Below are 25,845 nucleotides of genomic sequence, written 5' to 3'. Positions count from 1 at the left end.
ATGTTTCAGAAGAGAATTTCTCAGAATGTATCGGCTGTGAACGACGAAATTCATGCCAACAGCAACAGAGCAGAACAATGTTTATTTTATGTATTATTGTCTGTATGCAAAGGTATAAATGTATTTGTAACACAAAAAACATTGTCATGATTTGTCAAATTTCACAAATACAAGTATCTACTGTGTATCAATATGTAGTTATAAAACTTAGTGTATTCAAGAGTAGCAATGTTTTACTGTATATTTGTGTATAACAACTGCCATAAAAACATAAGGATTCCTGGAGAAATGTCTTCCGGGGTGTGAGACTGTGTAAATATTATAATAGCTCACCTGAAGTTTAAAACTAATTGAATGAAGGAGAGGTAGACACATCATTGATTTTGTCCTCTTAATTGCCATATAAAAATAGATTCTACTCAGCATGCGTGTGAGTGAAAGGTCGAAAACAACTAATTTCTGTTCATTTTCTCAGAGTCGAGATGCAATGGAATTCTTTTTTTTAATCTTAAAAAAAACACTGGGAATGTTGACTAGACACTTGCAAGTTATCAAGCTTAAATAAATAAAAACTTGAACATTTCTTTTGCATTGTTTTTAATAAACTATTTTAAGTATGTGGAAAAAGACACATTTCTTTAGTCCCACTCAGCTCTTCTTTTACTGACCATTACTGATGAGCCAATCACTGAAGACTTATGATAATTAGTGGTATGATCTCCTGAATAAGGGGAGGAGAATTCAAGAGAGAGAAAACATGAACACAACAATCCATGCCCATGGACAAAGCATCCATCCCATCTGGTCCTGGATGTGCGATGTTTGCAGAGGTTGGTTGTTAAGGACATTAAATGTCATCACACCAAACAGGAAAACTCATCTACTCAACTAGTCTGCTTTTACAGCCTAATTGTGTAATCATGCTTTTAGACTCAAACTTTCAGGGGAAATTTTTTTAAATAAGGACCGAAAAGTGTTGCAGGAAGCTTTATGTTGGTGGCATTGAAGTAATGTGACGTGGTGTGGGTGCTGACTGTAGTTAGGCTTAAAAATTATAAAAGTTGTGTTCAAACAATGAACAAAAACCTGTAAGAATCATGAACTTCTGTTGGTTCAAAAGCCAATGGAAAAATCCTATTGGTTTTTTTGTCGAGGGAACCATAGTGATGCGTTCTGGGTTAGTCTACAAAAATACATTATCACTGAAATGCTCTATTTTGGGAATGTTTTAATAGGTTTATCATAGTATTTGATATGATGAAACAAATTCACCAACAATCTGATGTTTGCAAGATAACACGCAAATCAAGTGTACGTTTATAGTCAGTAAAATGCTTTGACATGACTTTGGTGGATCTGTCTGCACACACTGTTGCCGGGGGTGTAACTGTAAGAACAAGATCGTCACACTCAGTATTAACATACTAGTAGCTGAGAAGTTTACCTTATGTTTATCCACCAACTTCACTCCTGAAAGCATGCTCAGAAACACTGTGTTGGCCGGCCAATCAGTCAAGCCAGTGACCTCCAGCACTCACGAAGGATTTGTTGTCTCAACTAGAACTCAACTACTATATAAAGCATTCAGTTTTATAAGCAATATCACCACACCATCAGCTTTGTACAAGAACACTTGGAACTGTTCTGTGATGTTGGTACGGTTTCACAAGTGCATTTTATTCAAACCTGGTTAATCTCTCAATAGATTTACGGAGATCAGTATTAAATTTAACAGAGGAAGTAGATGACATAGAAATGTACAAAACGGATGTCCAAAAAACAAGGAATTTTACATTTAAGGCATTTTGCAATGTGAAAAGTGCTGTCCAGTAGTAAACACTGCATGTCAAGATGAAATATTTGCACGTGTTTATTAGTTTTTCCAAAGTCAGAGATTTTTCAAGTTCAAATATACAAAAAATGCCAAAATAAATAACCCTGAAAAAGTGTTTATCAATTTATACTAAATATAGATTTAAGCATCCAAATGGACCATTGCACCTAGAAATTACTCAGCTCAGTTTCTGTAGTGTCATGTGTCTCATTCTGAAATATCAATTTCATACCATTTTCTAGAATATAAAGTCGCTTATGAAATTCCCAAATAATCAGGATATTTGATAAATGTGAAATGTTTGAGATTCATAAAGCTCATAATATATCATCAATTAATTTCATTTAGCATATGCTTTTCATTGAGTCTATACATCCTAACATATCTAGAAAATCATCACACAAACTGTTTAAAAAGTTCATTAAATAAATAATATAAAAAGAATCAATGAAATCAATAAAAGAAAACTCTTTGGAGTTGCATTTAAGACACACACATTTTTTGACATTTTAAGACTGGAGCATCAAAACAAAGAACTAGAGCACTTGATGTGATCGGACCAGGTAAACAATGGAAAAAAAAAAAAAACTTTTTACACCTACAAGACTTTGCATGTGTATTCATGGGGAAAAAATGTCCATTATTCATACAAAATAATGGAACACTACACTATTAAACCTAAGCCTCAAAGTGCTAAAGCTTAATATATTTTTGAAAGTCATCAATCTATTTCTGCCAATCATTACAAAAATAGTGTTTCCATCACTCATTCGATTTAAATCTCACTGAATATTGAGCACAACCTGCACTATCATAAGAAAAAATATAAAACTAACTAAATAGCTTAACCAGTGTCTTACAACATAACTTCAAATAAACTGTTAGCATCCCGTGGTCCTTGTACATTTGTGTCCATTCCTTTTTCCTTTTTTAAACCAGAAATGAACTTTAATGGTTTTAACATGTGCAAATAGAAGCTAATTTTCCTTACACAAAATTCTTAGTTCATAGAAATGATCATTTAAATTCTAGCATGCTTTACAGCTGATATACAGGCACAAAAAAGCATAAATTTACAGAGGACTGTAACCTACTGCTTTCATCGAGAAACGTTTGGAATCAATACACTGACTCATTTATATGAGGCATTAATATTTTTATATTGCAGCTATAGTTTCTCAAAATATCTAGATTATTTTGCATGCCAAAATCATGTATGATACATTAATTACACATATATTTCTTTGCAATTAATTAGATGTTTCTGCAGCTGGAGCAACAATATTTTATATATATTTTTTATCTCTTTTATTTATATAAATTAAAAACATATTAAAAATGTATTAATATATTTCTTTATTTGACAATTTCTAAAAAATAAAACATACCTCTACACAATCTATAAAATAAAGATGCATATCTTTCCTTCGGGAATTATTATTATATTTTTTTTCTTCTTGTCTTGGTTAAAAAAGGAAAAAGGGATAGATGGAATAATGGAGCAATGGTGTTAGGTTTTAATTTGATCCTGGCAGCAATTTAGTCAGTTGCTATGTGTACCTTCAGATTTTTGTTTTTGTCTTAAAAATGGAAAAATGTATAAACCATTATTCACATTTTCGACCCTCCTGAAACAAACAAACAAAAAAAACTCATAGGCCTATCATTTTAAAAAAAAATTCATCACACTTTGTTCCAATCGAAATCCATTAAAACCAAACAAATAAAAAGTTTTTTGGTTTACATACTTTCTGTCCATGTTTTTTCAAAAAAAGAAAATGAATATTTGATTTGCATGTTTTGGGGGCACTAAAACGTCCATTTCTTCTACATCATCTTGGCATCGCTCTACAAATAAGTTTCAAAAAATTAATGAAAACGAAGTGAAAAGTAACTTTACGTGGACTGGAGAGTGACAATACGGTAAATGTACAGTTTACAATTTGAAATGTGTCTAAGTGCACCATGTTTTTCTGTAATCTTTGATAATCAGAATACAGCTGCTGCATAAAAAAAATAAAAATAAATAAAAAGTATCTGATATTCAGATGTAAAACAGAGTGTTAGATACAATCCAGGAGTATTAAGATTACAATAATTAGTCTAACTGAATGTTACAAATGATATTTTGGAATATATCTTAGCAGAATCCAGCTACTAATTCGCTGTCCAACATTTGAGTAAAATATTAGAACTGTAAAGTCATATTTTTTTTTAGATGAACAAACAAAAAACTAAAAATCGGCTTGAATTCGTATTTTCCATTTTTAAACAAAACAAAAAATATTTTTAATTGTGATTTTCTACCTAATTACCAGAAGGTATTCAGACCAAAAAGTATTTAAATGTATTTTTTATTTTGGTTTTATTGTATCTATTTGATGCATTACAACAAAGTGTGATGAACAAAAATAAAAATGTGAAAGAAAAAAAACACTATGCTGATTTTATGTTCAAGAGAAGGCTTGAAGAAAAACATTATAAACTAATAAATTATAAACATAAACATATGATTTCTTTACATTAAAATTAGCTTATGTTCAATCTCAAAGGCAATTAACAATGTAGACAGATGCTGTGATACGAGGATGTTGAAAGCAGTAATAATGATCAAATAGTGCAACCAGATGTGAATGAAGAACTAGAGCATGTGTGATAGCTGTAAGATTGCAGCAGAGATGTTAAAGAAATGCAATTTTATTTTAATCAGTGCAATTCAAATGTGCTTTTTTGTGCTCAGTATACTTTGACATATATATCTATAAAAGTTGTGAAGACTGCTGAAAGTTTGGTCAAGTAAAGTGCTCAGTCTCAGTTTTTTTTTCTCTATGTATTGAACAACTGAATCAATACTTTGAAACTTTAATGACCATACCAACTAATTAAAATAAAACGATGAGCTTAAAAGATTGAAATACTGCAATAATGCAATTAATCCATTATATTATCATCTTTTTTTCTGATTTCTTGTGTTATACATTCAGAAAGCTATGTAAATCCATCAAATTTTGTTGCTATTATTCACATTAGTGTTGAAAACGTCAGTTCTCTCAGTGCCATTGTGAGAGAAAGTGTGACTTGGACATAAAACTCATTTGAACGTACCTGCCTTATAATTCTAGTTTGTCCACGTAGTACACGAGAACTGCACAATCATATAAAACCAAACATGTTCGTCCGCTGCTTCTACATGAGTCCACAGCATGGCTCTTTCGTATTAGTTGTGTCCTCTTCTGGTGCTCGCAGCTTCAGTAGAGGTGGATCTCCACTAGCATGGGTGAAGTACACCTCACTGGGGGACACATCCTGTTGTACTGATTCAGGAGGCTCCAGTGGTCCCTGGGGTCCTTCAGGGACGACCTCATCTTGAGGGTCTCCAGACAGAGGTAAAGCAGGTGCTGGATGTTTCTGCAGTTTAGCTGCTGCTCTCTGTCGTTTGAGATCTGCAAGCGTGTGGTGAGATCTTTCTCTGCTCATGTTGTCCCCGCCAGCAGCAGCCAAAGCTGGAGTGAGCTGATAGGAGGCACTGCGATCCATGCGACCCCCGCCTTGGAGTTCTCCTGGAAGTGAGGAAGAAAATGAAGCTGTGCTGCCGTTCCCCAAAACTTGAGCTCCATTTTCCACCTCGCCGACCTCTAATGGAGGAACAGGAGTTGCATTAGAGCCGGACACCTAAACCAAAGGAGGGACAAGTACAAGAAAATAAGACACAAACACATGATTGAAGCTCTCAACAACAAAAAAAAGATATTGAAAATATCCATATTCAAAACATAATAATCACTTTAATGTAGCTTGAGCCAACAGTTGTACACGGAAGCAGCTCCGGGCTGATGACATATGGGGTCAGCGTTGTGCATGCACCATTGAGTCTCGTGAAAACCAATGTGGGCCAACAGCATTAAAGGAAGCAAAGTTTCCTTACTTTAGCAAAGAAAAATCAGAAAAATCTCCTCTTGGCTTATAATGAAATCCTCTGACATTCTTCTTTACAAATCCTCGTTTTGTACTTCTAATTAGCAACCGTTTTGTTTTGATCGACTTGTGATTTTTTGAAGTCGACTTTTATGTGATGAAAGTCGAGTCAAAGTCGACTAGTCACCGATGATTTGTAATTTTAACTGTTTGGAAACAGGATAATAAATCTTTGAAGGACTTCTACATTGACACTCTGTTGCGCCCTCTATAGGACCAGCGAATAGTCGACGTCAAGCTTAAAGTGTCATGGCAGAGCATTGAAGTCGACTAGTCAACTAATCGATTAGTCGGTGCAACCCCTAGCGCAAGCTAGATTAAAGTGATTATTATGTTTTGAATATGGATATTTTTCTTACAAAAATGCATTGATTCGCCACAGGAGGACTTTGTTCACCCCCTGCAGGTGTGCGAGACATTTTTTTTTAATGGATGGGTACTTTTTATTTAACTTCTTTTGGACTGATGCACGCACCACCCACTGAGTGGCATTAAACAGCTTTAAAGATCAAAAACAATTTTTAATATAACTCTGACTGGATTTGTCTGAAAGAAGAAAGTCATTTACACCTAGGATGCCACGGGAGTGAGTAAAACACAGCCTGATTTAATTTTTTGGGTGAACTAACCCTTTAACTCGATATAGCCATAAGCAGCAATTTTCAGCAGTTGGAAAATGGAAAATTGCAAAACAGCAAAAACTGACTGTGTACATTAAAAAAATATGCTTTTGATCCTGTGCATACTGTACAGTTGTATTTCTGGTTAAATTGGTATTTTTGGTTGTATTCCTGCCAACACACTGCTCACATAGGGGGTCTCACTAGTTATACTACTCCCTAGCAAGGGAAATTTATGAAATTTGGCACATTTCCTCAGAATGTCCTATTGTCCATTTGCACCATGCTTAGTGAAGTTTGGACATTGTGTTAATAAGATATGCTAATAAGTCATTATGGGCCACATGCACAAATATTTGGGCCCACATTTGCTAAATCATGAAATGAATCAAAACTCTTCTGATAAGCTTTTGTTGGAAGCATGTCTACATAAAACATAAATCTTGTGTAAAAATGTAAAAATACAGATGAAACTGTGATCCATACGATCATGGGATATCTATCAATGGGAAAAATCTTCTAGTCAGTAGAAGGTTTTGGAATTGTTTGCAAAAATAAATGTAATTATTACACAGCCACCTAGTGGTGGGGAGATGTGTCTACATATCCGAGTTTTGGGTTGCATATGGGAGAGTTCAAAGTTCCGAGGCTCACAGTTTTAGGGCAGAAAAATGAGGAAGAAAAAGAGCAAAACAAACACAATAAACCCTTCCACCAATATTTTTTTACAATAATATCCCGACTCGTAATAGAAGATGAGTTTATTTACTGAAATCTTTTTTTCAGACCTATATTTTAGGGATTGCCTTTACTTGCTTTTAATCTTTTTCTATGCATGGTTACATTTATTTTAATGTTTTGTGTGTAAGCACCTTGAGATATTTGCTATAAAGGTGTTTTATAAAATGAAATGTATTATTATTACTATTATTATTCTGCTGCTCTGTGTCACTGGTGGTGCAGAAAATACACACCACAGCTTTAAGGGAAAAAAAAGGGAAAATATCGGATTTGTGTTTCAAACACTGAATGGAATTTCTCACCAGTGAGGCATGCAGGTTCAGTTCAGCATCAGTCTGTCTGTCTTCATCATCATCCAAGGCATCTGTCTGTCTTCCTCTCTCCTGCCACACTTTGGCTTCCTTCTGATGCTCTCTGCGATACAGACTGCTACGCTCATTCACACTGGTGCGTCTCACTACTTTACTGTAAACACAAACCACACAAAGAAGAGGGTTATTTGATATTAACACAGTTAAATATATATTAAGATCACAATTACCATGATTAATACAACAATCAACCAACAAAAAAAAAAACAACAACAACAGCACACCATAAAAAACACTACAACAAATCAAAAAACCAATCACCACCATCATTTTTTTAGTGATTGCATCATTATAGATGGGTCAGTGGTGTTATGTACACGGGTCAAAGATGAGACGTGGCACCCCATAAAAAACCCTCCAAAAAAAAAAATTAAACCGGACACATTATAAACTATGGGGGGAAAAAATATTTTTGATGCCTGAAAAACCCTTTTTGTCTTTGGCCCACATATTGGCACCAGAAGCTCAAAGCAACTAACACACACATCTGTAATTTTTTTCCCTCGTAGCTTGTGCTGTTGCACTGTATGCATACTTTTTGATTTATACTTTGAGTATTAAAAAGTATTTTTTACAATGTTTTTGGCTTTTGTGCCATGTATTACATGCTTCAAACTACACCTCATATCAATTACAAAAAACTATCAATTATTTTCTTTAGCAACAACTTCTTATTAAACCAAAAGGGAGTGAATATATTAGACTTAATTTTTAATACAACTATCACAAGCTGTGAAGTGTGGCATTGCAATCTCTTCATCAGCACTCACCCTCTGCTGCCCGTGCTGGACACTCGTCTCTGCAGTGTGTTTTTATGTTTGTCCTGACCCTTCATGATGGCATCGTGTTTGTGTTTCAGCTCCATCATTTTGGCCCGGACCTCCTCATCAGTGCACACATCTACAAAATAACAAAAAGTATTGTGATGCCTCCAATCAAGTCATTCCTGATCAAACCTTTAGAATGTGTCATACCCAGAGGCGTCTCATCCAGCTCAGACTTGGCGTTTAAATTTGCACCATTAGCTACCAGCAGCTCCACCATCTGGATCTAAGAGTGAAGACAGACAAAATCACTGAAGAATCTACATTAATTCTGCTATTAAAGTTAATATGTTTTTGCCAACTTTATGAATTAAAGTCCATTACATGTTTACTATTACTAAGAGTACCATTTATTACTTACTAAACAGGAAAGTGGGGCAGGACATTAATAAATAAATAAGTTATTTACTAAGAGCTTTTCATTCTCTCATTCTATTTTTTTTATCATCATATATCTTATTCATCATCAATGTAACACATTTTATGTCAAAGAGCAGTTCAGGAACACCCTCAATGAAGGTGGCTGCTAATGTGCTGCGCAAAAATATAAGGTTTGCCAAAGTCTGTATAATAAGTGTAACTGTAGTTCATTTGCTTCATTTAAATTGCTTCCACGCTTTCTAACTTTTTACAGCTATAGCTTGTTCTGTGGTCTTCACCGGCATTCAAATTTGTAATGAAGAATCAGTCTACAATATAACTTAATCCCTATGCAACTGTGCTTTCAATGAAACAATGGAAGGTGTGACCAATGCGATATTTATATTTTTGTTAAAAGATTACAAAGTAAAAAAAAAAAAAGGAAAATAAATGTGATCAATTTTATTTTCATGCACTAAACGCTCATGTGTCTCAATCAGTGTTGGGGGTAATGCATTACAAGTAACGCGAGTTACGTAATCAGATTACTTTTTTCAAGTAACTAGTAAAGTAACGCATTACTTTTTAATTTACAAGAAAATATCTGAGTTACTTTTTCAAAAAAGTAACGCCAGTTACTTTGTATTCCCATTTTTTGACTGACAAGCCTCCTGTTCCCATATTGGGAGAAATCGGAAGTATGGAGGCGTTGTGTGCGCTGTGGTGAACATGATGTTACTGTAGTTCTAGACTAAATGTGAATGTGCATTAATTCATCCCACTCACAAAAAAACAAAAAACAAAACAGATTTAGTATTCATCAAAATTAATCAAAACAGTGAAATGCAAACTCAGAATATGACGCAAACCTGCAATAACTAAATATATTAAATAACACAAATGTATCTATTCCCATTTTATTAACAGTGTCTTTGCTGCTGACCTTTAATGATCCAGTTCAACCATACTAATAATCAAAAATGAATTTAGATAAACTAACAATTGTGCTTCATTGTTTTTTTTTATTGCTGAAGAGTGTTGAACCTTCTTCTCCTGTGTTCTACTGTACAGACGTGAATTTACTTTTCCTTCAGCCTGAGGTTTATTCATTACACTTTTTGGTGTGAAACTTTTTGGTTTTTACATTTGCTATAAATAGAACTTCTTATATTAAAAACAATCAAGCCCTGCTCATATTTAAAAAGTAACGTGAAAGTAACGCAAAAGTAATGTAACACATTACTTTCCATAAAAAGTAACTAAGTAACGTATTTAGTTACTTTTTTAGGGAGTAACGCAATATTGTAAGGCATTACTTTTAAAAGTAACTTTCCCCAACACTGGTCTCAATAATCACCTGTCCCCAGCAGGCAGCAGCATGAAGCGGCGTCCACCCGTCAGCATCCCTGTCGTTAGGAGATATTCTGTGCTCCAGCAACAGCTCACCAACTGACATGTATCCATTAGCAGCTGCTATATGCAGCTACACAGAGAACACACAAGATCTTCAGTTTTCGTAACATTCTAAATGATCGTCCCGTCTACCTGCACTGCTGAGTCTTACCAGAGTGGCCCCATGCTCGTCTTTCACATTCAAATCAGCTCCGCTTGCAACCAGCTCTTGAAGGTCAGACAATATTGCTCTCTCCTTGGCTCCGCGACATTCATCAATTCTCTCCTGAGTAATCCCTAAACACAAACATATGGATAATAGCAAGTGTTTGTGCTCTCTTCTAACAGAGCTGAAGACTTGTGTGAGCTGTTTAGAGAATCCCTGTTTAAATGTACTGCAAATGTCAACAACTAATATATAAAGATGGTTTAAAACTGCTACCTAAACAGTTGACATAGAAAGAGTCATCATTTAGCTAGGTCTGTTCTCTTATACTTTCAAGAAGCATGTGTTATACAGTACAATCAGATTCCATTTTAAATCTGTAACATATTGGGACCATAAGAGTTACTTTTCCAAATAAGTAACCCATTACAAAAACAACTTTTGCTGTGTCAAACTACTCATTTCCTGTGTAGATTTGTATATATTTCTGGTAACACTTTACAATAAGGTTTATGAGTTAACATTAGCTAACTACTTAGTCAACATGAACTAATGAACAATGAACGATGCTTCTACAGAATTTATTAATCTTAGTTAATGACATTTCAACATTTACTAATGCATTATTCAAATCAAAAGTTGTGCTTGTTAACAATAGTTGAACAACTATGAGATAACAATGAACGACTGTATTTTCATTAACAAATAATGTAATAAATGTATTGCAATGACTTTAGGTAGGTTGCAACATGAAAAAGTGAGAAGCCCTGCTCTAGAGAAATACCCTACTGTACTAACATGTTCTTTAAAAGCAAATATAACACAAAAGAATCGTATGAATTACTGTTCATAAAAGAACGAGTTACTGTTTGTTAAGAGCATTGAAATAATGTATCATTTAAAAATAATGTTCCTCAGCACTTGACATAAGAGGTTTGATTTAGCTCAGTAGTAGGTATATTAAAGTAACCCTCACCCTGCTCTGCCATGATCATCTCTATGAGCTCTAGCGTAGCCTCGTCTTCACACAGATCATACGGCATGTTTCCATCTGCATTCACCGCCAACACATCTGCACCCCTGAACACATGAAATCAGACAGTCTGTATCACAGGGAACACACTATTTATACAGTAATAGAAGTTTATATATAGGTTGTATATATTTATACACAAATAAATGTTTTGTATTACAAAGCAGTAAGATCAGCACAATAAAAAAACAATTATAAATTGAGACTCACGCTTCTATCAGCAACTGGACGAGGTCAGTGTGTCCACAGGTGGCTGCCGCATGTAGTGGGGTCCACAGCTCACTGTCACACGCATTCACGTTTGCGCCCGCGTCCAGAAGACAGCGTGATATATCCAAAAAATCATCTATGCAGCTCTACAAAGAAACTCAATAGTTATCTGAATTACTGTCTGTGGAAAACATGATTTAATCAAAAGGTCATCCAACAACCAACTAATTGACTAGTGTAGCGTTTTACCAATATATCACCATTTGGCCTTCTTAGGGAGCATTTTTTTTTTGTCGATTTTCTGTGTGGCTGGTAAGTGTTGGAAGACTTTTATTTAGACAGTGACTTTAACAAAAATCTCATGTAAATCTACTGAGGACTACACTTCAGAGATTGAATATTATGATTTTGTGTATTTATGTTTACGTGATGAAACAATTTAAAATTAGCTGTTGTTCTTATTGTTTTGCAGCCTGTGTGTGTGTGTGTGTGTGTTGTTTTTGTTGTTGAGCATGTACCTGATGAAGTGCAGTGAGCCCGTCCTCGTTGAACAAGTCTGGACTGACTCCATTATTGAGCAACTCTCGTACTGCCAACAGACACAAATGCTCTTAGGTCACCAAAACTACAAACTATTAACATTTTGGAAAATGTATGACGTTACTGGCCCTACAAAAATGTGTTAATTTTTTTTAAACTTTTTTTAGCATACATATCAACCTCTGTTTCTGTTAAAATCCCATAGGATTTTATTTTCTAATTGATTTATTTTTGTTAAAGTATGTAATCTTGATTTCCAGAGTGAAAAGGCACAAGGTAACATGTCCAAATGCAGTGTATGCATGTGCTTATATTTGCATTGCATTTGCATAAAAGTCTTAGAGGTAGAATAGCAAAAGAAAATGTATACAAAATGAGTATACAATGGTCATGAAAAACGAAATAATAACTACTTTCAATGTCACATTAAAGGTGGATAAAGATCTAGCATAATTTATCTTGGATTATTTTTTACATTTTACAATGCTGAAGTTTTAACAGGGGTGTGTGGAATTCTAGTCATTGTAATTAGTGAAACAAATGTGCAATATTGTTAGTCTCTTACCCTCCTCTATGTCATTCCTGGCTGCAGCCTCCAGTAATGTCACACTGGTGCTGAAGGTCACCCTTCTGCTTTTCTTCACCCCATCTCCCTTGTGGTTCCCCTTTTGACTACGGGCACTGTCCTTCTCCATTTGAGCCCAGCCTTTCAGCTGCTGTGCCCGTCTCTTCTGTGCATGCTTCAGGCGCTCGGTGGCTGAGAGACGGCCAATAGTTGCCATTTCTGCTAACAGCTCAGCATGTTCTGCCATATCTTCCAAGTCAAGAACTCTCAACTCCTTCACAATCCCTTCTGACTGTGGCTTCTGCTGTCATCTATCATAGGCATTCGACTCTTTACACTTGCAGTTCTGACATCCAATTGTCTGATGAGAGCAGCAAACAAACTAGAGATCCAATGGGATAATGTAGAGATGCAGATGAAAGCCACTGACGGATCATATTCTTAATAAATTTTCCTATATGGACTAGGAGGGCAGGTTCTGCAAAGAAAGAGTGCAAAGTTCTCATGTCTTGCTTTTTCTGTGAAAATTGGCACCAAAAATACAGAATGAAAAATGCATAAATATTCTATTTAAATTATGTTATAGATAAAATTATACAGTTTGAATGATAAATATTAAAGCACTCATAATGATAGAGGTGGAGCTCTGGGATGCTGGGTAGAACAAACATCAGAGCGTTATAACCAATAGATTTGACTGATTTATAAAAGAGTTTGTGTGAAACAGAATTTACAACACATTTCCAAGTAACACTTCTATGTAATTGAACATAACTGTTGAAAACAGATTTTGGAAACACTGCCTTAGATCATGATGTACTCAATTAAATAGAAATCAAATTGACCTTCACCATTTGGGTCAAATGTTGTGTTTGAGAAAAAAAATGAAACTGTTTATGTTCTAGTCTTCAATGAACAAAGAAAGCTCATTATGTGAGAATATTACAAGGACCATTCCAACTTGCTAAACCTGTCATTGCCAATTATATAGCAAATCACACCCAGGTCTAGTCCTAGCCTATATGCAGAGTAGCAGAAGCTAACCTAAATACTTAATATTACTAATGCAATACAATGTATTGAACACTGGCTAAACAAGACTTCTCAAGACACATGCAGTGTCAAGTATGGATTCATTTTTTTTATATATAACTTATTTATAAATTTATATGCTATTTAATGTCAATCATTAGGCTATATTTGAGTTTTGGAATAAGATAGGCTTAACTTACTAATTTTTACACAACTTTGAAGTTCTTAGATAGTGATTAACAGTCTATCATCGTTAGCCAATTTCCCACCATCACACAGATATTCCAGAATGGTTCTAATTGCTTTTTCTTAAGTGCAGCTTAACACAGAACAATTCCAAACACTTCTCACCATGGATTTCTTGACACGGTTAGCTAACCATGTGCAGTTGTGCTGGTGGAACTCTTGCAGTGACGTGATGATAATTTTGTAGTACAGTACAGTAAAAAACTCAAACATCAACATATATTACTAATTTAATATTATGTCAATGGTTGTACTTTGTATCTAGTCTATGACTTCATTTCTTTCAAGTTCTTTCAGGTTCTTTCATGATTATGTCCAAGTTCTTATCCATGCAACCCAAACCGAAAAGGAACAGACAGGGTTAAGACAAATATCTTCTGATAGCAACCAGTGCTGTTGGTGTATTCTTAGCTGGAACCCTATTGTATTTGAACTGATCTTCGTTCCACCTTTTGCCCAGATTCTTACAGGAATAGTTCACTCAAAAATGAAAATTCTGCCATCATTTAGGGCCTACTCACACTCAAGTTGCTCCAAACCTGTTTGAATTTCTTTCTCCTGCTAAACACACACACACAAATATTTTAAGAACTTTGGTAACAGAACAGTTGTTGGTCCCCATTGACCTCCATAGTATTTTTCCCCTCATACTATGATAGTCAATGGGGGCCAGCAACTATTTTGTTATACACAATCTTCAAAATATTGTCTATTATATTCAACAGAAGGGAGAAACAAACTCCTACAGGTTTGGAACAACCTGAGGGTAAGTAAATGATGACAGAATTTTCATTTTTGGATCCCTTTAAGAATCTGGGCATCAGAGACCATAAAACCCAGAGAATATGTGAATATGGAGAACTTGGTAGGGTGGTCTATTATACGTCAACAATTTAATTCCAAAATATATAAAATTATGTTAAAAAAAGTGAAAAACCATCTGTAAAACCATCTTTTTCCTACTGTAGCTCTTCAAAGGCATTTGATAGACTCACACATATTTGATATGAGACCATCATGACAAAAAGTTATTCAAATAATTTAGATTAGTCAAACCATTGAAAAGATATAAGCCAATTACATTTTGGGGTGTGGCTCGAAATAACAAACCAACCTACTGTACATCTAAGTTCAAACTTAAGCTGACAGATGCAGACAACAGGACTTTCTACAGATACAGATCAAATTACGTCAATCATAATGTGTTACAGAGCCTAACAATATTCACTAACAGCTTACAATACTAGGTTTATTAGAAAGTTAGACTAGAAGAGGTGAAATGCAAAGGAGAGGAAAATTTGTGTGTGTGTGTGTAAGTGCCATGGTTCAAGGTTGTACAAAGTGTCTTGAAAGTGGTGCTCAAGCACCAGGGATTTTTTGGCCACTGACTAGCCTTATGCTCTTTTTTTAATTGTATATTTTAGTTTTTAATTAAATGTAGTACATGGCATACATTTTTTATTAAGTGTGAGCCCCTGCCACTCTCCCCTTCAACATCTCTTGTCACAGCCAGTACAGATAACACAAACATATGCAAATCAAGCACCCTGTGGAGCAGCATCTATCTCTCCTTAAAGTCTTCATTGGTGACAGTCAGGTAACCACTGTGGTTGCCCTAAGCTTTAGCACTGTTTGTCACTGTTGTGAAATTAAACCACTTTCAAAAAAAAAAAAAAATCGCAACACATGCCATCCTAACTTAGGCAATTGCCCTCTATTAAGCATAAAAGGGATAGTTCACTCAAAAATAATTATTCTATCATCATTTACTCCCTTCAAGTTGTTCCAAACCTGTATGAGTTCCTTTCTTCTGTTGAGCACAAAAGAAGATATTTTGAAGAATACTGGTAACCATACAATTGATGGCATACTATCGGTGGCTACCATCCACCATTCGGTTACCAACATTGATCAAAATAACTTATTTTGTGTTCATCAGAAGAAAGAAACAAACAAGCAAGCTAGTCTGGCATTGGTTTAAAATAGCATTGTGCAAAGTCGGAAATGCCACCAAAGTGAATAAATATGTACTCAAAAAGATATGATTTGCCCCGTATGAGTTCTTGTTTTTTACATTTATAACAATGTAGTTAAGCATAGTTGAATGTGATACTCAAACTATATGACAGGACAGACAACTAACTCTCCAGCGCAGTTATGTTCATACAGCACAGCTTTTCCATGAATGCGTTTGTAAAGGTGTGGTCACATTTAAGATAGCGCAGAGACATTTTATGGGCTATATCCAGCTTTTTTAGTCATGTTCAGATCTGTCATGCCACACTGACCAACAGAAAGCTGCTTGGTTTGAAAGTGACACATGAGTGCTTCATGCAACTCTATGCTATTAACAATGGACAATGGACATGTATTCTGCCATTAGTTTCTGTGAATAATGTTAAGTATGATTTGCTTCAGTGGCTTCTGCTAGTGATGAACATAAACAGAATCAACATCATCATTTACACTGATACGTCATTCCAGGCCTATTAGCAACCAAATGTAAACTCACAAAGCTAAAGAAAGCTTCTTACATCTGTGCTAACATCTGTTAACTGTATCAACATCACCAGTAACTTCTATTCTTTCAAAAAAAAAATTATATATATATATATCATATATATATATTTTATTATTCTCCACTCAAAATGATTGTGCAGCCCAAACTGTAAGGCCTATAGACTTTAATGATATTGGCCAATACAGAAACTCAAGTAGCAAACAACTAGCATAGTCCTCAAATGGTTCAGGTCACCCTGAGTTTGCATGTTTGATGTCAACATATTCCTGTTCAAGAAATGACAGTGACTGTAGCATTTCGATCATAAAGAAGTGACCAATTATTAAAGATTAAGTGGACATTTGTTGTTTAAATTAAAGGGGTCATTTGATGCGATTTCAAGTTTTCCTTTCTCTTTGGAGAAGACTACAGTGCCGGCTGTTCTAACTCACATACTGTAAGTACATTTACATATTTAAAGGATTTGCAACTGATGATTCAAACACGGGTTTTGAGCAGTGTAGAGTAGCGCTTGTTGTTTCTCTGTTCACAAATGCAGACATGGTTTTATGTTTACGCGGCACGATACAACTCAACGTGTAAAAAGACAGTATAAGTCATTATAATCCATAATTATGTTATGCAACAAATGCCTCATTTATAATGGGTTTTAATGTTTTTGTCTTGTTGTGCCGGTGTTCTGACCGGGACATGGCATTACAGTATGGTAAGGGGCGTAACATTTCCGTCACACGCTTGAGGTATTCGGCCAATAACAAAGCACTGGACAGCTGGCCAATCAGAGCACACATTGCTTTTCATAACGATGAGCTTTGTAAAAATCGATGCATTTCAGAAAGGCAGGGGGGGGGGGTCATAGTGGATAAACAATAATGTACAAAAAGTTTTTTTAACCTTAAACCGCATAAACACATTTCATTACAACAAATACACAAAATAATGTTCTTTTTAGCAACATCATGTGACCCTTTAAACAAGGATTAGGTGACACTGTGTAAAAACAATCGTCAGGCCTTCGGCGCCCTCTTCTTGCATTTGATAATACACAATGTACATAAGTTATGACTGAATTTGATATTTTAATTGAACCAATTATTTGAACAATTTTCATCAAAGTATAAAAAACTTTATATCTCACAGTTCTGACTTCACAAATGCAAGTTTAGGCTACATCTCAAAATGACAGAACAAAAAGTTGTGTGAGTCACTTTCTTTCTTTCTTTCTTTCTAATCCACTGTACTGGAAACAAAGTAAAACCAGAAAACCTTTGCTTCGAGAACAATTACTATCAACTATAGAACTGTGACTCAGTACAGTCATGCCCAGAAAATGGAATGAGATATTGTCACAAAATTTGATACTCATTCTTTGTTATCTATTGAATATTTCAATGTCTCTAAAAATACATTGCTTTTGGAGGGGCTTGGCACTTAGTGACAATTACAAACAAAAGCCATCTGAGCATTTGATCTTGAATTTCCTCCTAGAAGATCATAGATCAATCATTATTAAAAGCATTGAACTTTGAAAGCAGCAAGACTTTTCCTGGACCAATAATGACATGTGTATGGTGTGATTCTGGGATAAAAGTAAAGATTGGTGCTGACAATGGACAATCAAAACAACAACAGTGTATAATTTGAGGCAAAAAAATCTATTAAATCTAGCTGTCATATATGTCAGAGGTTTCCATTATTTTGTGGCTATATTCTACTGATAAGTCATTGTTATAACTTACAAAGAATTTAGGTGTCAGCACCAATAGCAGTGAAATAAGATTATTTTGATACCACAGCAAAAACTAATTTGCTATTGATAAAACTCATTTTATGACTTTATTGTAAATCATAAATAATAACAATAATAAAATTATAAGCAATAGAACAAATATTGCTTGACATCTTTCAGTATCAGTATCAATAAACACAAAAAAAAAAAAAAATTATTGTCAAAATATCTCTTTTACTAATATATGATATAATAATGATATAATAGACTGCAGCAGGTCTATTAGGCTTCAGTTATGTTGTAAGACACATGATATATTTTGTCTCGACTGTTAACAATGACTTAATAAATAACTGACTGCAGTTACATTAATACAATTCAGATAGTGCCCACGCCTACAAATACATAGAATCCACTACTTACAAATAATTAACATAGCCAAAAGTTGTATTTCCAATAATTACAAACTATTCATAGACGATTACAAAACAAAACATAAACAAGATTATGCCATAGACCATTACAAAACAAAACATAAACAACAAGATTAAAAAAAAAACAAAACATAAACAACAAGATTAAAAAAAACACGTTTATGTTATGTTTTGGCTAATTTTTCTCTGTGTTACTATTCTCCTGCATTGGTTCCCTAGTTTGTCTCCCTGGCTATTAATTAGTACACACCTGTTTCTCTTCCTCTTGATTACATTCCCTTTGTATTTATACCCACAGTTCATGGTCAATTATTGTTTGTATTGTATATAGATGGATGTTGGTTTCCCCCATGTTTTCATTTTGGATTCTACTCCTTTGTTGTGCACTTTATTAATACTTTGTATTATTATATTACTATATTATATATCACATTACACAATTATTTATGATGATGATGATGAATCAACCTATTAGTTACTACAATGAACAGAGAACAGTAAGTATTCTTTGCATGAACTGAAATGTGCATATTTCATTTTTTTGTTTTGTTTTGATATTTACAGGCTTACTTAACAGAAGAGACACAACTGAAGAATCTTCATTAATGTCTGCTTTCCACTAAATTATTCACTCTAGGTGTTAAAGTAGTGGAAACTTGTAATGCAGGCTTGTACTCAAAACTGTTATTGAGTAAGATTATTCATTAGGATAAATAAAATGGATAACATTACACATGCTGTGAATTATATTCTATGAATGAGACTACAATGAAAAGTCTGTGGAATTTGTCACTTCTGTTATTTTGCTGATTAAACTGTAATTGAAAAATCAAAAGGATCAAAACATTAACAAATACAAAACGTAAAACTTATCATGCAAGTCATATAAACACAATAATTGCAGAAAATCACTTCATAAATCCTTACTACATCACCATAAAACTCATCCTCTTAGCTCTACTCTAACAAGCTGGTTATAAGAATCAGGTGTGTAAGATAAGAGAAACATGCAAAATATGCAGAGCGGGGGGGATGCACGAGGACTGGAGTTGAAAGCTGCTGTCTTAGGCTACATCACCATCTGTAAACATTTGCAGCATTTCACTCACTTCATCGAAGGAGGTGACGTAACAAGGCTCCTTTAGAAGAAGCAGGTGTAGTTGCCTTAATGTAAGTGTTCTTAGAGCTGTACTGTTGATAAGTGTAAACAATGCACAGTATGCATGCGACAAGCCAGCTTCTTTTAGCCCATTTTTTTCCCCTCTCTTTAACCCAGAGTAAACCGCAGATAAAAGAGATTCATTATTCATAGGCACTAAGCAGATTTAGAGGTGGAACAGTGAAAGTGACAAGTTCTCCTAATCCAAATGTTCTGGAAAGGATCAGCACAGCAGCATAAAGACTCATTCACACCAAGAGTCAAACAAAAAGCATGTCACATGCTTTAATGCAAGACACTTGCCATCTGACCACACAGATCTGACTTACTGTAATGCAATGATCTAGTGATAGTGTGATACAGGAATATCACAGTAAAATGACAATAAGAGAAGTCTACCATATGTAATAATAGTACAGCTGTTGTAATAAAATACTTCTAGATTGTTAAAGTATATTAATTTAACATTCCCATGATTTTGTAAAAAAAAAAAAAAAAAAAAATGGTACTAATGCTTTCTTACTGATTTAAATTTTTGCAAATCAACCAAAAGAGAGAATGTCAATTCTATTTTTTAACAGCGTCAAACACAGACCGAGTCATTTTATTGAGAACGGCTTTTTTAAAAACTCAATTAATTTCCACTTCTGCCTCATTTTCTTTAAATGTGCCATAGAATCCATTGATATAATATTTTAAATTGTTCTCTGATGTCCTCAGAGTGTGTATGTGAAGTTTTATCTCAAAATACCCCACAGATATATTTTTTTTTTTATAGTTTGTTGAAATTGCCACTTTTAGTGTATGAGCCAAAACATGCTGTTAATATGTATGTCCCCTTTAAATGAAAATTAGCTGATGCCTCAGCCTCCCTTCTCAGAAGAGTGCGGAGCTTCAAGAGCTCATGCTCACGGGCAGACCGGTGTTACGGTTTAACTGGTGATGACCGTGTTACTGACCTCACATTGCTTCCAAGTCCAGTTTTTAACTACCACATTCCTATTCACAATCATTCTGGTAGCATGTGAAGGCAGCATTAGTGAAAACAGGCAGAGACAACGGTAGTTTTAGCAACATTAGCGTCACAGAGAGCCAAGAAGCTCTTTTGGAAAACAAAATATGATGCGTGAAGCTTACTTTGTCTGGAGTCTGGACGTCTGTGCAAGAAGCATTGGTATCGATCCCTCTTTCAGAAACAATCTTTGCGCAACTCCAGCGCAGAACTGACCATCGTTTGTAAGGCAGTCCGGTGTAAAATGTTAGCACAAACGTATAGGTCTTCATGTTTTTTTTTCTTTTTTTTTTGGGGGGGGGGCATTTCCTTTGAAAATGAAATGTAACCACCGTGTTCTCAGTAGCCTATGGAGACTCCTATGTTCGCTGGTGCATCCCAACACACAACACTTTTAATGGCTCTTTTGGTGCTGACATTGTACATCCAGCAGCAACATCTTGTTAATATAAATGGCAGACCGCTGCTTCTCACTCAGGGCTGTGTATATGCTAATAGGGCAGAGAGCGTCACAAATGGGCGGGACTTGAACAGAGTATGATGTCATAGTCTGGAACTGTTCGTGTGGAGAGACTGTTTATGATTTTTTGGGATTATAAAACAATGAGTGAGTGGATTTTTACCATTATAGGCTGGTTGTTTTCACACACTGCGGCCACACAACTGTGTTCAATCATTTATAAAAGTGATTTTTGCATTTTATAGCACCTTTAAAAATGGTTACGATAAGGAATTGGACCAATTTATAAATGTCAAAATATGCACCATTTCAATATTATTCACAAGATGTAAATAATATGTGAGTTGACATGATCTTAATGTGAAAAAATTCACTTACCACAATATTAAGTTAATATCCAATTTTTCAACATTTACACCATGACAACACAACAAGCAAAACGTCTCTCTAACCTCATTCTCTAACTTTACAAAAGCTGGTTTAAACAGCCTTAGAGCACAAATACACATTTCAACTGAAGAATTAATGTACTGGAAGCATATTTATAATTTTCACTTCACAGTTCTTCTATAAAAACCTCCAGAAATCAATCAAATTGCACTGAAGCCAGAATAATCCATTAACACACTATTCGCATTGAGCTGAAGTGTTTCAGTGAAATAAGCCATGGCACATGACCAGGTTTATGGACCTGCCGACTGAATTCAGGTTTGATTCGTTGCATCATTCATTATAGATCAATTCACCCAAAAAATTAAAAAACTGATAAATAATTTACTGATCTTCTGTGCTTTCAAACCCATGATTGATACTGAGGACACAACACAAGGTGTTTAGCATAATGTTCACAATGCACATCTCAAACAGTGAAAGTGTATTGGGACAAATGTACCACAAAAGTAGTCCACAAGAATATATATAGACGCAGAAAAATAACTCTTTGGCTGAACTTGAGTCACAAACATAAGTCTTCGTCTGCCACAAAACTCCCCCTCTGCCGAACCAGGGCTCAACAATAAGAATGGCGAACTGTCCCAGGGCCAGTGTCCTGGGACAAGTGTCAGCTGTCTCTTGTACTTCCAGCCCAGTGCTGCACTGAGATTCAAAATTTTACATTCATCTTGAACATCCATTTTTTTTAATGTCCCAACCACTGATCTATAATAGAGAACTGGATTGCTCATGATCTCATAAAAGTGAAACCATCGCACCGCCATATTGGTATTCCCTAGTATTCCCATACATTATATTGAATTAATAGGAAATCATACAATTTTAATGAGAATCACTAATAACTTATTTCAAGGATGGATTACCACAATGCTCTGTCGGTCAGCCTTCCAGCTAGAGCCACTAAGCCTTTGCAGATGATCCAGAATACAGCAGCATGTCTGGTCTTCAATCAACCAAAAAGGCTGCTGCCCCTGGAACTGCACCCTCCTACACCATCTCAACATTTTTCTACTACAAGTGTATGTTCTCTCCCACTATCAACAAACAAAGGGGGTGCATGGTGTTTCCTTCACAACCAGGTACAAAGCTCTTCACTCCCTCTTGTGAATTTTTGCAAGATAATGACACAAATCATTCCTTTAGACTGCATCAGAACTACTTTTGAAGAAAAGACTTCCAGATATCGACTGGGGCAAACTGGACCAAAGTGTGAAGGCAGAGCTACAAGTACAACATATTTGTGGGAACAAACGCACCATATTTTCAAAAATGCTTGTCTATGTAACAACAGTCAGTTTTATCATAAAAATATCTGATGTGTTATAATAAATTAGTGCATTACTGGGACTTACAATTAGCAATACTGACAAGAAAACGATCATTTCACTGATCTTCTGAATACTGATACTGAAAGATGTCAAACACATGTGTTCTATTGCTTGTAATTGATTTTTGATTGCCTACTTGTCAATTGTCAAAGTTGTTTATGTATTCTTTACTAACAGTCATTAATTGAATATTAATATTTAACTTCAAAAGTTCAAAGGAGTTTGTTCAATAGCAATTTTTGAGGTATCAACTACTAAGAATTTGGAATTATGAACCTAATCGACAAGCTCATAAATGGATGTTATGATAAATATTCTGCTGGATTAAAATGTCTGCTAAATGACTTAAGAAGTTTTTGTGTGTGTGTATGAATGTATAAGTATGTATGTATGTATGGCCTATTATATTAGAACTGTAGGTTTTTTTGTTGTTGTTGTTTTGAAGAAGAAAAGCCTTTCTAGGCACTAGAGATGCAAATTAGCATATGCTATACTCTCAATGTACAATGCAAAAAATTTCAGCCTTTTCAAGCTAAAATCATTAATTTGGTAATGTCCATAAAAAATAAATATATATTTTTTTTTCGATTTCTCATCATGTAGGAGACCTGACATAAAGCTTACACTGATTTCATATTTAACTAGACAATACTCATCACTCGACACAACTGATGTACTACTATGAGTTACTCATGGTGCAGCATAGCTGTTCTAATATCTAGATCAGTTTAATGACTGGGTTCCCACTGTCACTGAAAAAACATATAAAGGCATTTCAAAGAAATTGTGAAACCAGAGAGAAAAAAAAGAGGGGGAAAATGTATATAAACAAAGCAAATTGTTTAAAATGTATTTTTGGGTGAAATATGGTATTTTTTTCTAGTGAAGTTAAGCTCTAAAATATTAGCACAATGCAGTCCGTTAAGTAGTCTATATAATGAGTTGGACATAATCTATAATGTTTCTTTTCAAATTACTGTTGGAGCAGTAAACAATCTTAATTGTCTTCATTATTTATTTTATTTTTTTCTGCTCAAGACACATTATAGAAGATATTTTAAAATATATATTATTTGAATCTATAGCCTAATCAAATTGTATTACGGATCGTTTTATTGCATCGTTCGGAATTTGCGAGGATTGCTTTTGAATCGAGAACACATGAATCGTGAATCGAAACAAGTATAACCAACCATTAGAAGACACTTATGTGTTTTTTTTTATGTTAAAAGCTTGGTAATTCCATTCATATATAGCCTACCATGGTAATGAACGATCGCCAAATTCATGTAACGTTAGCCCTACTATGTAACTTACATGCTACTTCATAGCACAAGAATACATGGCACAAAAACATGGTAGCCTAACATAATATCAAAAACTTGGTATCACGACAGAACACGTCCAAAAAAACATGTTTTATTTGAAATGCCATTTCCTGTTTACTAGCATAATGCTAACCTGAAGTCCAGAGTTCATTTCAACTTCATTATATTCCTCATTCAAAAAGAACAACGATCCGAGAACACTGTAAACATTACCATCACTCTGTATTAAACCAGTCATTCAATAATAAAGCCACTTTAATACCTTTAAAGCCGCGTTAATGCTAGTGTCAGTGGCCTGTGAGCGCACCTGAAAACACACCTGTCATTTATACACCTGTTTGATACGTCACATTCAACGCTTTTGTCTCACCTGTTGCTTCAGCTGAACTCAGTCGGTAAATTCATGTCCGTTTAATCAATCTTATGTCCTTTTCGTTAGCTTTCAAGGGAAATAAAATAATCTCCATAACAGCCGGTTGCTCCCTTCGGTCCGTCTACTCGCTCAACGCATCCCGAGTCCCGACAGTCGGCGCTACACTCACACAAACACTGGGAATTTGCACAGAAAGCGAATGTGCGGATAAAAGGCGGTATCATGTTTTAAGAAATGGGCGGATTGGTCTGAATAATAATTCTTCTATTTGAACTCTTCGTGTATTTTCAATTCAATTTCTATTAAAGTTTCTCAGTGTTGTTGTTCAAGTATATTTTTTGTTCTTCCAGACCTCCGATGTAGTAGTGGATTGCGTTATTCCGTGGTACAAGTTACTTTTCTCAGCGCTGGTCAAGTTGAACCAATCACATTCGACTCCGATAATCGAAAAACGCTTTTTATTTAATAATTTAATAGAGATTGCTGCGGAATTCCATTTGTATATCAACAGCAATTCTTTGCATTTAGTGTTTTAACAAAAGTAGCCTACTTTCTAGTGTATAAATGTTAATAAGACAAAAGCCGTACTGAGATATGGATGCCCCTCATTACAAGTAGCTATTTGCTCTATGAGCCGTCAAGCGCCCCCTGCTTTGTGTCTCATAAACACGATCGGACTCGGCAGCGTGCAAACACTGGGGGCGTTACGACAAATAACATCTAATTTATGCCTATGAAAAAAACTGGGACAAATATCATCCAAGATTTAACTATTTTAACAATGGAAATATATAAGAGTGTGTCGTTGTTGCATTAGTGAAAATAGCCTGTATGAAGACATTTTACTGTAGCAATTTGGAGTTGCATGGATCCAAGGTCAACGCAATGCTCAAAGATCTTTTAATATTTCTCCAGTTTTGAGACCTCTAGAAGTTTTTATTACAACTTTTTATGTTAAGTCTAGTGATTAATATGTGCTAATATGTAGGCCTACCTATAAGGTACCTTTATGGACCCTTTAGGTACAAAGGTGCCGCCCAGTGACAGTTTTCCCTTTTTTTCTGAAATTAATTTACATATGTAAATTACATGTAGGATTGTGGACAACAAGCTTTTGACAAATCTCACATTTTCATGTA

General features: G+C 34.9%; 1 protein-coding gene across 1 annotated transcript; it reads right to left on the bottom strand.

Annotated features, from left to right (window-relative positions):
- Nucleotides 1-1,852: 1,852 nt before the first annotated feature.
- On the bottom strand, nt 1,853-25,022 carry ppp1r16a (protein phosphatase 1, regulatory subunit 16A). The gene is made up of 11 exons (XM_042767379.1): nt 24,704-25,022; nt 12,632-13,109; nt 12,045-12,115; nt 11,527-11,672; nt 11,260-11,363; nt 10,290-10,414; nt 10,083-10,208; nt 8,516-8,591; nt 8,312-8,441; nt 7,473-7,635; nt 1,853-5,506 (listed from the first exon to the last, which is right to left on the bottom strand). Exons 2-11 carry the CDS (start codon nt 12,876-12,878, stop codon nt 5,021-5,023), a joined length of 1,674 nt encoding a protein of 557 aa, XP_042623313.1. The 5' UTR covers nt 12,879-13,109; nt 24,704-25,022; the 3' UTR covers nt 1,853-5,020.
- Between the last annotated feature and the right edge of the window lie 823 nt (nt 25,023-25,845).

Source organism: Cyprinus carpio, chromosome A12 (genome assembly GCF_018340385.1).
Source record: "Cyprinus carpio isolate SPL01 chromosome A12, ASM1834038v1, whole genome shotgun sequence".
NCBI lineage: Eukaryota > Metazoa > Chordata > Actinopteri > Cypriniformes > Cyprinidae > Cyprinus > Cyprinus carpio.
Note: the sequence above shows the minus strand (reverse complement) of the source record. Positions and strands in the feature narration are given on the sequence as shown.

Coding starts and splice junctions, on each gene's coding strand:
- ppp1r16a (XM_042767379.1), bottom strand. CDS start 12,878: ATGGCAGAACATGCTGAGCTGTTAGCAGAAATGGCAACTATTGGCCGT. Junction 10,415..11,259: donor GATGATCATGGCAGAGCAGG/GTGAGGGTTACT, acceptor GTTTGTGTTTAG/GGATTACTCAGGAGAGAATT. Junction 8,442..8,515: donor GCTGGATGAGACGCCTCTGG/GTATGACACATT, acceptor GTTATTTTGTAG/ATGTGTGCACTGATGAGGAG.